This window comes from Apium graveolens, chromosome 8, assembly GCF_009905375.1.
Source record: "Apium graveolens cultivar Ventura chromosome 8, ASM990537v1, whole genome shotgun sequence".
In the NCBI taxonomy this organism is placed as follows: Eukaryota; Viridiplantae; Streptophyta; class Magnoliopsida; order Apiales; family Apiaceae; genus Apium; species Apium graveolens.
Genome location: NC_133654.1, coordinates 234,332,002 through 234,344,803, shown reverse-complemented (window position 1 = coordinate 234,344,803; position 12,802 = coordinate 234,332,002). Strand labels below are relative to the sequence as shown.

Sequence of the window (12,802 nt, the reverse complement as noted above, 5' to 3'; positions counted from 1 at the left end):
TACTTAACATTACACAATTCTGCCCATATGTATGGAAAAACTGCTCATTAAGCCAACCTCAGAGCCCCATAATATTTAAACAAATTTTGTTAAGATATTAACATAGTATATTATAATTTGGTGTCGCCAATTTTCACGACACATTCTTTATGTCATTCTCCCCAAATTTTGCGTTATAATGCTACCTCTGATACATTACAATCAACCAAACAACAGAAAACATCAACAACCTCAACTTATATAGCAGAGACAGTGCAAGTCATGGTTTAGATACATATAATTCATGCAGGCGCAAATTTTCTATACTGAGCAATGATCTGATAATGTATGTAGTGCTTTGTGCCTAATGAAAACTACAAAGTTAATACAAATATGATAGTTATTTACTTCGGTTCAACTATTATACCTAGCATCAATTGAAGGTAAATTAGGGTTGGACCAAGACGGCTCAAAGGAATCATAGTTAGAATAATTATGAAACATTATGTAAATCCCAAGAAGGTCCAATTTGTAAGATAAAGCCCATTTGGGACTTGGTATAAATAAAGGACAACAACCTCATTGAAGGAGGTTGGCAAATTAAGCAAAGAAATCATCTCCTAAAATTATGATCTAATAATAATAATATTGTTGGCACATCATTTGGCGCTAGAAGGAGTTTTGCTTTAACAGATCCAACCAGAAAATGATTGTAGAAGAGATTGATCCGGGGACAGCCGGACCAACGCAAGTGAAAGAATTGACGGCAGAACCTGCCGCCGATGCCTCGACCTTCGATGGCTGTGAGCTTCCGAAGCAGTCGGCATTAAAGCCAAAATGTCTGTTCCCTCCACCTGAGAGCCTTCCTGAGGATCAACCGGAAAGCTGGAAAAACACACGTCAAAGAGACAAAAAGAGAAAATCCGTGTCAAATCAACGTTTTAGAATACAAACCTCCGGAGGCAAAAAAGTTCTTTCAAGCGACATGCGACTGCCTTTTAGAAAAGAAAGAAAAACTAAGAGTTCAAAATCAAGAAAATCTGGAAGAACCAGAAGAACCATGTGATTCAGATGAAGAGCTAGAGTTACTGGAGCGCGAGACTCGGAGGCTACAGGCCAAACTCGAGCGAAAGCGCGAAATTCACCATCTTAGACGGGAGCTCCAACAAACAACGATACAGAGCAAAAAGCATGATGAAGAATTTTATGATGATGACGATGATGCAGAGTATGAATACGAGCCATCGGCAGAGTCGACCTACTCACAGCCTCGTGAGCGTCGACAGCGGACAGTATCATCCGCCGAGGTTGCACGCCAAACTGAGTCCACGGAGTCTATATCACATGAAGAATTTGCTAAAATGCAAGAAGAAATCGCTCAAATGCGTAACATCATGAGGAATCAATCGTGATTCGAGGCTGTCTCTGAAAGCCCCTTATCCCTCCTCCTCGAGAAAGCACGTATCGACAGATCATTAAAAACCCCATCCCTCGATCACTTTGACGGATCCTCAGACCCGTTAGCATTTCTGAACACTTTGACGGACGAATGGCTTTCTTCGGCCACTCTGAAATTGCCCGTTGTCAGTTTTTCTCTACATGCCTTCAAGGCACAGCACTCCGATGGTATAACAATTTGCCACCTCGATCCATTGATTCATGGGCAGCCTTAAAAAGCAAATTTTAAGCCCGGTTCTCCAGTAATTACAAAGGCATTAAGGTCACAGCATCTTTGATGACAATGCATCAGTGCTCAGGTGAGAGCCTTCGCAGCTTTTTAACCTGATTTAGGGAAGAGATCGCCGAGATTCCAGATTTAATTGAACAAATGGCCGTCAACTTCTTAACGGCAGACATCGATAAGTCACGACATGGATTACTCCTAGAAGAAATCTTTGAAAAAAGGCCAAAAACTCTCCAAGCAGCATTCCAAATTATTGAACATCGTATGATGCTACAAGAAGCAGTAAGTTGTATTCAGTCACCACGACGCTCTTCAAGGCATGAACGCCGTCGTAGTTATAGCCCGCGATCCCCCGCGCGAGAAAGACGCCGTGAGCGTCGTCGATCACCTCCACAGCATATGGATGATCGGTTTCCGAGGGATAGAAGGGAAAGGGACTGGCAGCCCCACACTTGACCAGAAAAAGAATTCACCAAATTGAACACAGAGAAAACAACAATTCTGGCAGTTCTAAAAACAGAACCGGACTACAGACCACCGAGGCCCATGAAATCCGGGAGACCCCCCAGTTTTAGATATTGTGAGTATCATGAAGATACCGGTCACACCACAGAACAATGCTTTCAACATATCAACCTCATAGAAGGAAAGATTCATCGAGGACAGTTGGTACATTACATACAACAAGAGGACAATCCTAGACGTCACCATCGAGATCAAGACGATCCGGTCATCGACGTCATATTCGGCGGAGCAGCTTCTGGAGGATTCTCTCACAACTCCAGGAAAGCATACGCTCGGGAAGTCTTCAATGTCAATCCTCCGACAGTTTAACGCCCTCGCGTGAACCGACCCCTGTCATTTCCTTCTCTGATGATGATTATCATCCGGGTCTCATCGCGGGTCATCAAGATGCTCTTGTCATCACAACCCGAGTAGGAAATAATACTGTGAAAATGATGCTCGTCGACAACGGAAGTTCTGTCGATGTCCTCTATCATCACGCCTTTTCGTGAATGGACATCGGGGATTGACGGCTCGAAAACTCTCGAACGCCGTTGTACGGATTTACTGGAAATGAGGTCCATGTGGTAGGAACCATTGATATGCCAGTTCTCTTTGGCTCACCACCTTGTCAGGTTTGGAAAGTCGTTAAGTTTCATGTGATCAGTGCTTCTTCCAGCTTTAATGCCATTTTGGGCCGCACCACTATCACAGCCCTAAAGGCAATAACTTCAATCTCCCATTTGAAGATGAAATTTCCCACGAACTTCGGGATCGGAGAAATGATGGGAGATCAAACGACCGCGAGACAATGTTACCTGACAACAGTTTCCCCAAGGAAAAAGGGGGAAGAAGATCTAGAAGTGAACCAGGTACTCGAGATTGACCCCCGCAACTCAATTGAATCTACAAACCAGAATTCATGTTTCCCTGCAGAAGAAACAGAAGAAATCGAAGTGGTCATTAGCAACCCATCAAAGATAACCAAGGTGGGAAAAGGACTCCCTGAACATTTGAAACGAGATATCATTTCCCTTGTTAGATAATTCGCTGATATTTTCACCTGGGACCCGAAGGATATGCCAGGAATCCCCGAGGTTGTCGCACGCCACTCTCTCCACATCAATAAAAATGTCGTTCCAATACGACAGAAGCGTCGAATATTCTCCGATGAAAAAAGGACAGCTATCGAGCAAGAAATTGACCGACTCCTCGAAGCTAAATTCATCGAGCCTGTTCAGTTCCCCACATGGATCTCCAATGTCATTTTAGTCAAGAAACACAATGGAAAATGGCGAATGTGTGTCGATTATTCGGATGTTAACAAAGCATGCCCCAAAGACTTCTACCCACTTCCAAACATCGATTAGCTGATCGACTCTACAGCAGGAAATGAACTCCTCTCCTTTATGGACGCGTTTTCAGGGTACAACCAGATAAAAATGGATTCTCGTGATTGGGAAAAAATGGCATTCATTACTCACAGAGGAGTCTTCGGGTATCGAGTCATGCCTTTTAGAATGATTAATGCTGGCGCAACCTTCCAGCAGATGATGGACACAATCTTTGGCTTGCAAATAGGAAAAAACATGTTAATCTATGTCGATGACATGATAACCAAGTCCAAGCTCGCCGCTAACCACTTACTTGACCTTCGTGAGACTTTTGAAAATGCCCGGAAACATAACTTGCGTCTCAACCCTAACAAATGCTCATTCGGGCTTACGTCCAGCAAGTTCTTGGGATTTCTGATCACGCAGCGAGGCATCGAGGCCAACCCCGCGCAGACAAAAGCGATCCTAGAAATGAAGGATCCAAAATCCATCAAAGTCTTGCAAAAGCTAACAAGGTGCATAGCAGCACTTCGAAGATTTATCCCCCAATCATCCAAAAGATGTCTTCCTTTCTTCGCCACCATAAAAAAGGCTTCAAGGTCAACCATTTGAATGGAACGACGAGTGCAAATCCAGCTTCTCAGAACTCAAAACATTTTTTAACAAACCCTCCCATTCTCACTAGGCCAATCACAGGCGAAGCTCTTCGCATTTATCTGTCAGCATCCGATGAAACAGTTGCAGACGTCCTGGTTCGACTCGATGAAGGAAGGGAAGTTCCCGTGTACTACATTAGTCACTCCCTACGAGACGCTGAAACCCGATACCCTCAGGTCGAAAAGCTCGTGTATGTCTTGGTCATTGCAAGCAGAAAGCTTCGACATTATTTCCAAGCAAGAGAAATACATGTGTTGACAAATGCTCCACTCAAAAGAATCTTGCACAAAACTGATATGACAGGAAGACTCGCCACATGGACCATCAAATTAATTCAATTCTATATCGAATATAAGCCACGAACAGCTATAAGGGCTCAGGTCCTCTCGGATTTTGTGGCAGAATGCCAATTCAAGACTAAAGGGTCAGACCCCGAGGAAATCCGGCCAAGGCTATGGCTATTGTTCGTTGACGGATCATCGACCTCAAGTTCTGGTGGCGCAGGGATAATTCTTATCAGCCCAGAAGGATTTAACGTCCAGCAGGCCCTTAAGTTCGAATTTTAGGCAACAAATAACGTGGCCGAATACGAGGCATTAATTGCAGGATTAAAATTAGCAACGGACCTCGAGGTAGATATCATCGACATATTTGGTGATTCCCAGCTGGTGGCTAAGCAAATAAGCGGAGAGTTTAAGACCCACAATCAAAGCATGGCTAAATACCTTGCAATGACACAAGAGCTGCTCAAAAAGTTCTCCTCCTGGAAATTGTCAAATGTGGATAGAAATGAAAATCAATGGGTGGATTCCCTCGCCAAGCTAGCCTCGTCCAATCTGAAATTGAACCTCGACCCAGTATATGTTGACAGCCTAAAATCCCCCACTATCGACATGGTGATGGTCCATAATATTCAAAGCAATCCCGACTGGCGAAGCCCTATCCTTGAGTATATCCTAGAAAAAAACTTTCCACGGGAAAAAGTGAAGCCCGCGCTATCATGTTTAAAGCAAGAAATTATTGCACGATCGGTTCAGTGTTATATCGACGTGCTCTAACTGAACCACTTCTCCGATGCTTAAGCCCGGAAGAGGCCAATCAAGCAATTCTCGAGGTTCACACGGGGATATGTGGCGAACATCTCGGGGGAAGGAACCTAGCTCTTAAAATCATGAGACAGGGGATGTGTTGGCCCACACTCCGAAAAGATTATGAGGATTACGTGCGCAAATGTCAGGCATGCCAGCGACATGGGAACGTGAGTCATCGACCCACAACGGAGTTCAACTCGATTCTCGCTCCCTGCCTTTTTTATCAATGGGGAGTCGATATCGTGGGACCTTTTCTCAAGTCTAAAGGTCAATGCCAATACATCGTGGTTGCAGTCGACTACGCGACAAAATGGGTCGAGGCAAAACCTCTCTCAAAGATCAGAGAAAAAGAGATGATTGGATTTTTTATGGAATATGTGGTATTTCGATTTGGAATTCCAAGGATTTTAGTTTCAGATAACGGGACGCAATTTATTGGCGCACAATTCGAGAAAGTTGTAAACGACTTGAAAATCTAGCACATCAAAGCGTCAGTTGCATACCCACAGGCCAATGGCCTTGCAGAAGTAACAAACAGAACCATCATACAAGGATTCACTACAAGAATAATGTCAATAGACATCACACATTAGACATCGGTTAACTTTGCCACTGATGTTAAAAGAAGTATTGATATCACCCCGTGTTTTTGTGATGTCTTTGTTCTTTGTAGACATCAGTTATAATTAAACCGATGTCTAAAATTCACCAAAAAAAAAAATTTCGCGCCCACCTTTTCTTTCCCCCCTTGGTCAAATTTTCATTCAGTTTTAATTCTAAATCCCCCCCAATCCCAAAATTCTCCCCCCTTAACCAAATTTTGGTCCCCCCAAATCAATCTTCAGCACAAAATCAAAACAAAAACTAAAAACTAAAAAATCAAAACTAAAAACTAAAAAACAGAAATCTGCTCTCTCTCTCTCTCTCTCTCTCTCTCTCTCTCTCGATCGAGCCTCTCTCCCCTCACAATCTCTCTGAACTCCGACCATCATCTCACCATCACAATCTCTCGAACCTCTCTCTCTCGAACCTCTCTCTCTCGAACCTGTCTCTGGAACTCCTCTCTCTCTGAACCTCTCTCCGCTCTCAATCTCTCCGTTAAGCCTCTTTCAGTTAACCTCTCTACTTCGGTAAGTGTTGTATCTACTTGAATCGAATTGGTCTTCTTTGCATGAAGACCAGTTTTAAAAGTTGAGGATTTTTGAATTCAAAACCCTAATTTTGTAAATTGGGGTTTTTTCTAATTCGAAACCCTTATTTTTTTATTAATTTAGTGTCTAAACTTGTTGCTAATACTTTTCTTCTTGTTGTATACAGGACCTAATATGAGAAAAAGATTTAAAGCTTTAGGTAATTTGGGTGTTTTTAGTTGTTCATTTGTATTTTTGTTTGTTTTTGTTTTTTTGTAAATTATGTAAAGTTAACGATCCTTTCATCTCTACTAATTACATGGTCTTTTTTTAACTTTAATCCTCATTTTTTTGCTTTAGTTGTGATTTGTGATTTGATTTAGTGTTGTTTATCTAATTTTGCTCGTTATAAATGCTGATCTATTATTTTATTACGGATATGATTTGGTTTTAAATGTTTTGATTTGGTGCTTGGTGCTTGTTATAGATTTATCTCCTTAATTTTATAGACAAGTTATCGAAATTAAGTTGTTTATATGCGCGCTCTGCCCGGGTACGAGAGGCTCATGACAATGTTACTATAGAGTTATTGTAAGTTGTCACATGGCTTTATCTTCTTGTTCTTACCATTACTATTTTTAATTGCCTGCACTTCTAAAGATGAGGTTCATAATACTGTATGAGTGTAATCTTACATCGAGCGTTTATCTTTAATGATACAGGACATTACTTGAGTGCTTCAGCATAAATGTGGAGCAGCACTCACAATGACACTCTTAAAGAGAAGATGTCGTAAAATCACCCATTTTTCGTAGAAGTATAGTATAATTGTTAAGCTTCGGTCTTATTTTGTTGATTTCCTTATAGATAATGGCAGGACTCTTGGATCAGTATTTATTTTGTAAAAATACTCGAGCTTTATAAATGGTAACATGGATGGCTCAATATTTCTACAACCGTGTGCAAAATGTGATATTGAAGTACAGTATTGAACAACATTGACGCAATTACACATATGTACATTTATAGTGTATAGATAGATAAGAGAGTTAGGTTTTACTCGATCCAACAGCATAACTGCTCCGTGTTTAATTTGTCCTTCTATTGCGTATTTTGTTTGTTAGATAATAGATATGTCTCTATTGATCTATGACTGATTCGAGCAAATTATCTATTAAATTTTATGTGCTGGTTCGATAATGTAGTTTGATAAGTTAGGTAATTTCGATAATTTAGTTTGAGAAGTTGGGCAATTTACGAAGCAACATCATAACGATAAGTTAATATCTCTCATTCGTGCTATTGCTTGTTCTGGTGAAGTTGAAGCATGTTTTAGTTGTTAGAACATCTTAGACGATCCATGTGTTAGGTATGCTTTTCATCTGTTTAATCTGTTTATAGTTGATTAAAATCTGATTGAGCAATTCTTTTTCCGTTCATTTTATGAGGCCGTTTCTGGATATGAAGTGGTTTATATTGTTGTACGGATGATTATCGATTGAGCTACTGAATCAGGTGGATAGTTCTATTATTTGTGAAATTTTTATTTATTTGTGTGTAACTGTTACGAATATATGAGTGATGATGCTATTTGAGTGGTTAAATACATCAATTTTATATTTGCTGCTATTCTGATAGAGTTGTTTGGCTCTGCGATACGAGGACTTGGTCCAGAGGGAGATGAAATTGAGTAGTAACCCATGGCTACATGTTTCATATGGAGAGTGGTTCACCTTTGCAGAGCATTGTCTGGATAACAGGTTTTATACAAGTGCTATTAACGTAAAATGTTATAAAATTGAGATAACCAGGTTCTAGAATAAATGAGACGGCATGACATTCAAATTTTAATTGATAAAGATTTAATATAGTCCTATAGTCAAATATTTAAAGGTTAAAACCAATGTTTTAGTGGCCTTGCTGAAATTGAAATTCGCCATCATATAGTTTATCTACTCCAGCCAACTTAGCTATCCAGACTGTGTAATCCAGTGTTATATGTTATAGTTCAGGACATTTTTTTCCCGTAAAAAATGCGTGCTTGTCAAAAAACCTTGAAACTAATAATTGATAGAGATTTGAGTTTATTGTAAAGCAACTCGGTATCTTCCTCATTGTCTTATCTGTTCTGTTCTAAGGAGAATTAGTTCAGGAGTACCATATACAAAGTAAATGAGAGTCCTGTTTGTCTAAAATGATCGATCAGTCTAGCTCTAGCTAAAGAATTTTTGCTTTTCTTTATGCCCAATGACAACCTCCCGCAGACTATATATGAAGAATACTGTAGATTTAGAATCTGAATTGGATTCTAAAACATATTATTGGATTTTATTTCACATTAAGTTTAGCATTTTGCCTCTGCTGGTATGACATAATCTTAGTATTTATTTTATTTTCTTCTTCAGTTAGCTTATTTATGGGATACATTCTGCTGCATTGCACATCACTTGTTTAACTTCATATGGCTTCTTTAGTATGCAAGTTTGTGTAACTGAATAATAGCCTCTACTTTGATTATTACATTGGTAGGCAAGTGAAAAAGCACTTTCATGCATCCAGATGGAAACTGTGATTCAGCCTCTAACAAATGACCACATTGAAATGGAGCAATTTATCAAGAAAATTAATTAATAGACTTAGTAATGTTGCTGTCACCTCAGCTGCCTCACAATCTGGTTAGTCTTCCCATACTTTAACCATTTTCGCTAAGATAATTATGTGTTTTCTCACCCTTTTCAATGATGTAATTGACACACTATTGTAAACTCTGGATATAAGTTTGAATTTTAATTACAATGAGGTATGCACCATTGCTCTAGCTATATATAGTTAAGGGTCTCCGGAACACATCAGTGCATGTTATTTAAAGTTCTTAATCTAATGTGGTCTAGGCCAAGTAATAATGTTGTAAGTCTGGTACTAACTAGCATTGTAGCATGAGAATGATATCATCCTTGGACCATGTTGAGATCACATCAAACACTGTTTGTTTTGTTTGCTTGTATATTCTTAGTTCTTGAAGCTGTTGTCAGCCAAGTACTAATAGATAGAAACGTTAATATAAAGTTACAAAGTTTAGATTGTTGGAAATGTGACTGTAGGTATGACCTGATGTTGAACAGAGTTGTTAGCTTGTTAGTTGTAACACTGAGCAAAGGTGTTGGATTTTAGTAATGGAAAGTGGGAAAAAATGTATATTTATATTCATAAACCTGGAAAGAATTTATATTGAGCTATCTATAAATAATCCAGAGTCAAATAAATGCAACTGAGATGTTAACAACCTTATATATGTATGGCGGTGTTTAAATTTGAGCTAGACATGTAAATATATAATTTGTTGAACATAATTAGATAACAGCTTCTTGATTCTCAAATATGTTCTGATGAATTGTTGGGGTTGAATTTTGGGAATAATTGTTATATAATAATTGTTATTTCTGGTCGAATTTAAATTTTTTTCAGGTCAAGCATCTTTGATGCCAAAGCAGGAATCGCTCTAAATGATAACTTTGGCAAGCTTGTTTCGTGGTATGACAATGAATGGGGATACAGGTAAACAGTCGATCTCATCTAATTATGATTTGTGGTTCAGTTGTTTCTCTTATGAGCAAAGTTGACTGTTAAATTCTTTTACATATGTCTTTTTGGGTGGTTAATGCAGCACCCGTGTGGTTGATTTGATCGTGCACATGGCATATGTCCAGTAAGTGGGGGATCATACTTGCTTGCTTAGGATAAAGCGGCTTGCTCATCTTATCCTTTCCAGTTGTTGAGATATCTAAATAATGGGAACTTATATAGGCCTTTGCTGTCTTGTGTAGAGAGGATTTGTGTCTCATATTTTGAAGAGTGTTCAAAACAGGATAGTGAAAAAACTATCTTACAATTTTCATTAGACTGAATGTCTTTTCTGGAGAATGTAATAGTTTAGATTTCAGATCATATGTTTTACTATTTTTGTTGACGTTCTCAGACAACAATTACACAATTAGTGATGTAAAACTCTATAAAATTTGGTCTATAAACTTCTTATACATCACTTTCAATTAAGAAAAGCTGATGTCAAAAAAGATAATGTACATCACTTTAAGGTAAAAAACTGATGTCAAAGAAATTCAGGTTCAAGTCTAAATGAAACATAAAAATCACTTTGTTTAAGATAAAACTGATGTCAAGTAACATTATAAACATCATTTTTAACCAAACAAAACTGATGTCAAAAAACACAATGTACATCAGTTTCAGACAAACAACTGATGTTAAAGACTAACATGTTCAAGTCTAAATGATACATAAACATCACTTCATTCTAGAAAATACTGATGTCTCTACGCTAAATTAGACATCACCTTTAATTAAAGAAACAAATGTTTAATATGTCATTTTACATCACCTCTGTCAAAATTATCGATGTTTTTGTGACAAAAAACATAGCTCAATATATGTTTAATATGTTTTAATAGGTGTAATTTAGTTATTAAATAATTTTGTTATAGCATTTTTTATAAAAAATCATCACATAGACATCAGTATTTTTCACTAAAATCGATGTTTTTGTGACAAAAAACATAGCTCATGATATGTTTAACATGTTTAATTAGGTGTAATTTAGTTATTAAATGATTTATTTATAGCATTTTATGTAAATAATCAACAAATAGACATCTGTTTTTTAACTAAAATCGATGTCTAATCGAGTATAGACATCGGGTATTCACCGATGTCTAGAATAGACATCACCGACATCAACATCGGCTGGGAAACAACATAGACATCGGCCAAAAAGCGATGTCTATGGACTTTTTTCTTGTAGTGATTAAAGAAAAGAATTAAAGAAATTCCTCGATGTTGGGTTGATGAGCTCCCTAATGTGTTGTGGTCCTATAGAACAACTCCTCGAAGTGCAACAGGAGAAACTCCTTTCCGCCTCGATGCCGTTTTGCCCGTCGAGGTCAGCTTGATTTCCCCTAGGATCGAGGTCTTTGATCCCTCTCTTGCAGCTGAAGGATTATGTTTTCACAATGACTTACTTGAAGAAACAAGAGAGGAATCTAGACTTCGCATGATAGCTCAGCAAGAGAAGATGGCAAGGTACTTTAACAAGAAAGTTAAAAATAGACGATTTGAAGTAAGAGACTTCGTCCTTCGAGACTCCGCCGCATCACAGCCAACAATCTCAGGAAAATTTAAACCAACATGGGAAGGTCCATACAAGGTATCGAAGGTCGTCAGTGCAGGAACCTACAAGCTCTCGTACCTCGATGGTCAACCAATTAAGAATGCCTGGAATGGAATCCACCTCAAGAAATTCTACCAATGACTAATTCTCTATGTAATGATTAAAAGTTCGAGGCTGCAGGCCCTACCAAAAACCAACCCTCGGTGCAATGAGGGTCGTTATGAGATCCCCATCGAGGGAATTTAAGTTATGAAAGCTTTGTCATTTTGCGAAAATGCTATAATTCGTCTCCCGCTTAACCCAAAAAAAAGAGAGCCAAGTAAACAAATGTGCCTGACAAATACGAACGGGGAACAATAACACAATATATTTTTGAAAAATGAAATTTTTTAACTACGGGAAAGTTATATCGCAGCTCAAAAAGAACACTTTAAGTGCTCAAGATAGAGATATCTTTTTAAACATAAACACACAAAATACCATTAAACAACAAATGAAATTCACCAACAGCAAGTAGCAGGAAATAATATAGATCCAAAGATCAACATCAGGAAAGTCAGAATTCACAATTTCAAATAAACCATAAAGTCATTAAATGAAATTTAAAATCAATACATCATCTACGGGGCATTCCCCGCCTTCAATTCTTATCGGCCGGATCATCAGGACGTGAAGCCGCGAGGTCAGATATATAGTCTTTAAAAGTGTGCCCCGTGACGTCGAACCCCGCTCATTTCATTCGCGTAACACAATGCCCATAACCATCTCCGAGAGCATTCGTAATGTCCTCGATCCCTTTCTCAACTTCCGCCTTCAAAGCGGTATTTTCATCAACAATAAGCTTATATGATGAATTCATCCTATCAACTTGACGCTCAAAAGCTTCTCACTTAACCCTCAGACTATCGCGCTCTTTTTCAGCATCACGAAGCTTCTGCTCGAGCTCCGACACCTGCACATCCATCGATTGGCCTTTAACATCCATCTCACTTACCTTCTTTGACAATACGGTGTTCGCATTAGCCAATTCAAATGACCTTTTCTCTAAACCCGAGTAATTTGTCTCGAGCTTCTTCTTCTCTTCCCTAAGAGTGCTCACTTCAGCTTCCAACTTCTCTCGAACCACATCACTTCCACCAGCTCGAAACTCTTCCACGACATGCATAAAATCAGCGAGAAACTGCCATAATTCAAAATTATAACAATCAGAAATGAAACAAGACGAGGTACTAAAAAAAACA

At 38.8% G+C, this 12,802-nt stretch overlaps 2 protein-coding genes across 2 annotated transcripts; both read left to right on the top strand.

Annotated features, from left to right (window-relative positions):
• The first annotated feature begins 2,769 nt into the window (after window positions 1–2,769).
• Window positions 2,770–3,537, top strand: LOC141680454 (uncharacterized). Its single transcript, XM_074486677.1, has 2 exons — window positions 2,770–3,156; window positions 3,244–3,537. Exons 1-2 carry the CDS (start codon window positions 2,770–2,772, stop codon window positions 3,535–3,537), a joined length of 681 nt encoding a protein of 226 aa, XP_074342778.1.
• Window positions 3,538–5,158: 1,621 nt separating this feature from the next.
• LOC141680452 (uncharacterized) lies at window positions 5,159–11,702 on the top strand. Its single transcript, XM_074486676.1, has 5 exons — window positions 5,159–5,707; window positions 8,018–8,139; window positions 9,845–9,934; window positions 10,044–10,085; window positions 11,270–11,702. The coding sequence occupies exons 1-5, from the start codon at window positions 5,159–5,161 to the stop codon at window positions 11,700–11,702; spliced, it is 1,236 nt and encodes a 411-aa protein (XP_074342777.1).
• Window positions 11,703–12,802: the final 1,100 nt, after the last annotated feature.

Bases quoted from the DNA above. Each gene is read 5' to 3' on its own strand.
- LOC141680454 (XM_074486677.1), top strand. From the start codon at position 2,770: ATGCCAGTTCTCTTTGGCTCACCACCTTGTCAGGTTTGGAAAGTCGTT. The intron at 3,157-3,243 runs GTGGGAAAAGGA...TGGGACCCGAAG, and splicing joins ACCCATCAAAGATAACCAAG to GATATGCCAGGAATCCCCGA.
- LOC141680452 (XM_074486676.1), top strand. From the start codon at position 5,159: ATGTTTAAAGCAAGAAATTATTGCACGATCGGTTCAGTGTTATATCGA. The intron at 8,140-9,844 runs GTTTTATACAAG...AATTTTTTTCAG, and splicing joins GAGCATTGTCTGGATAACAG to GTCAAGCATCTTTGATGCCA. The intron at 9,935-10,043 runs GTAAACAGTCGA...TGGTTAATGCAG, and splicing joins GACAATGAATGGGGATACAG to CACCCGTGTGGTTGATTTGA.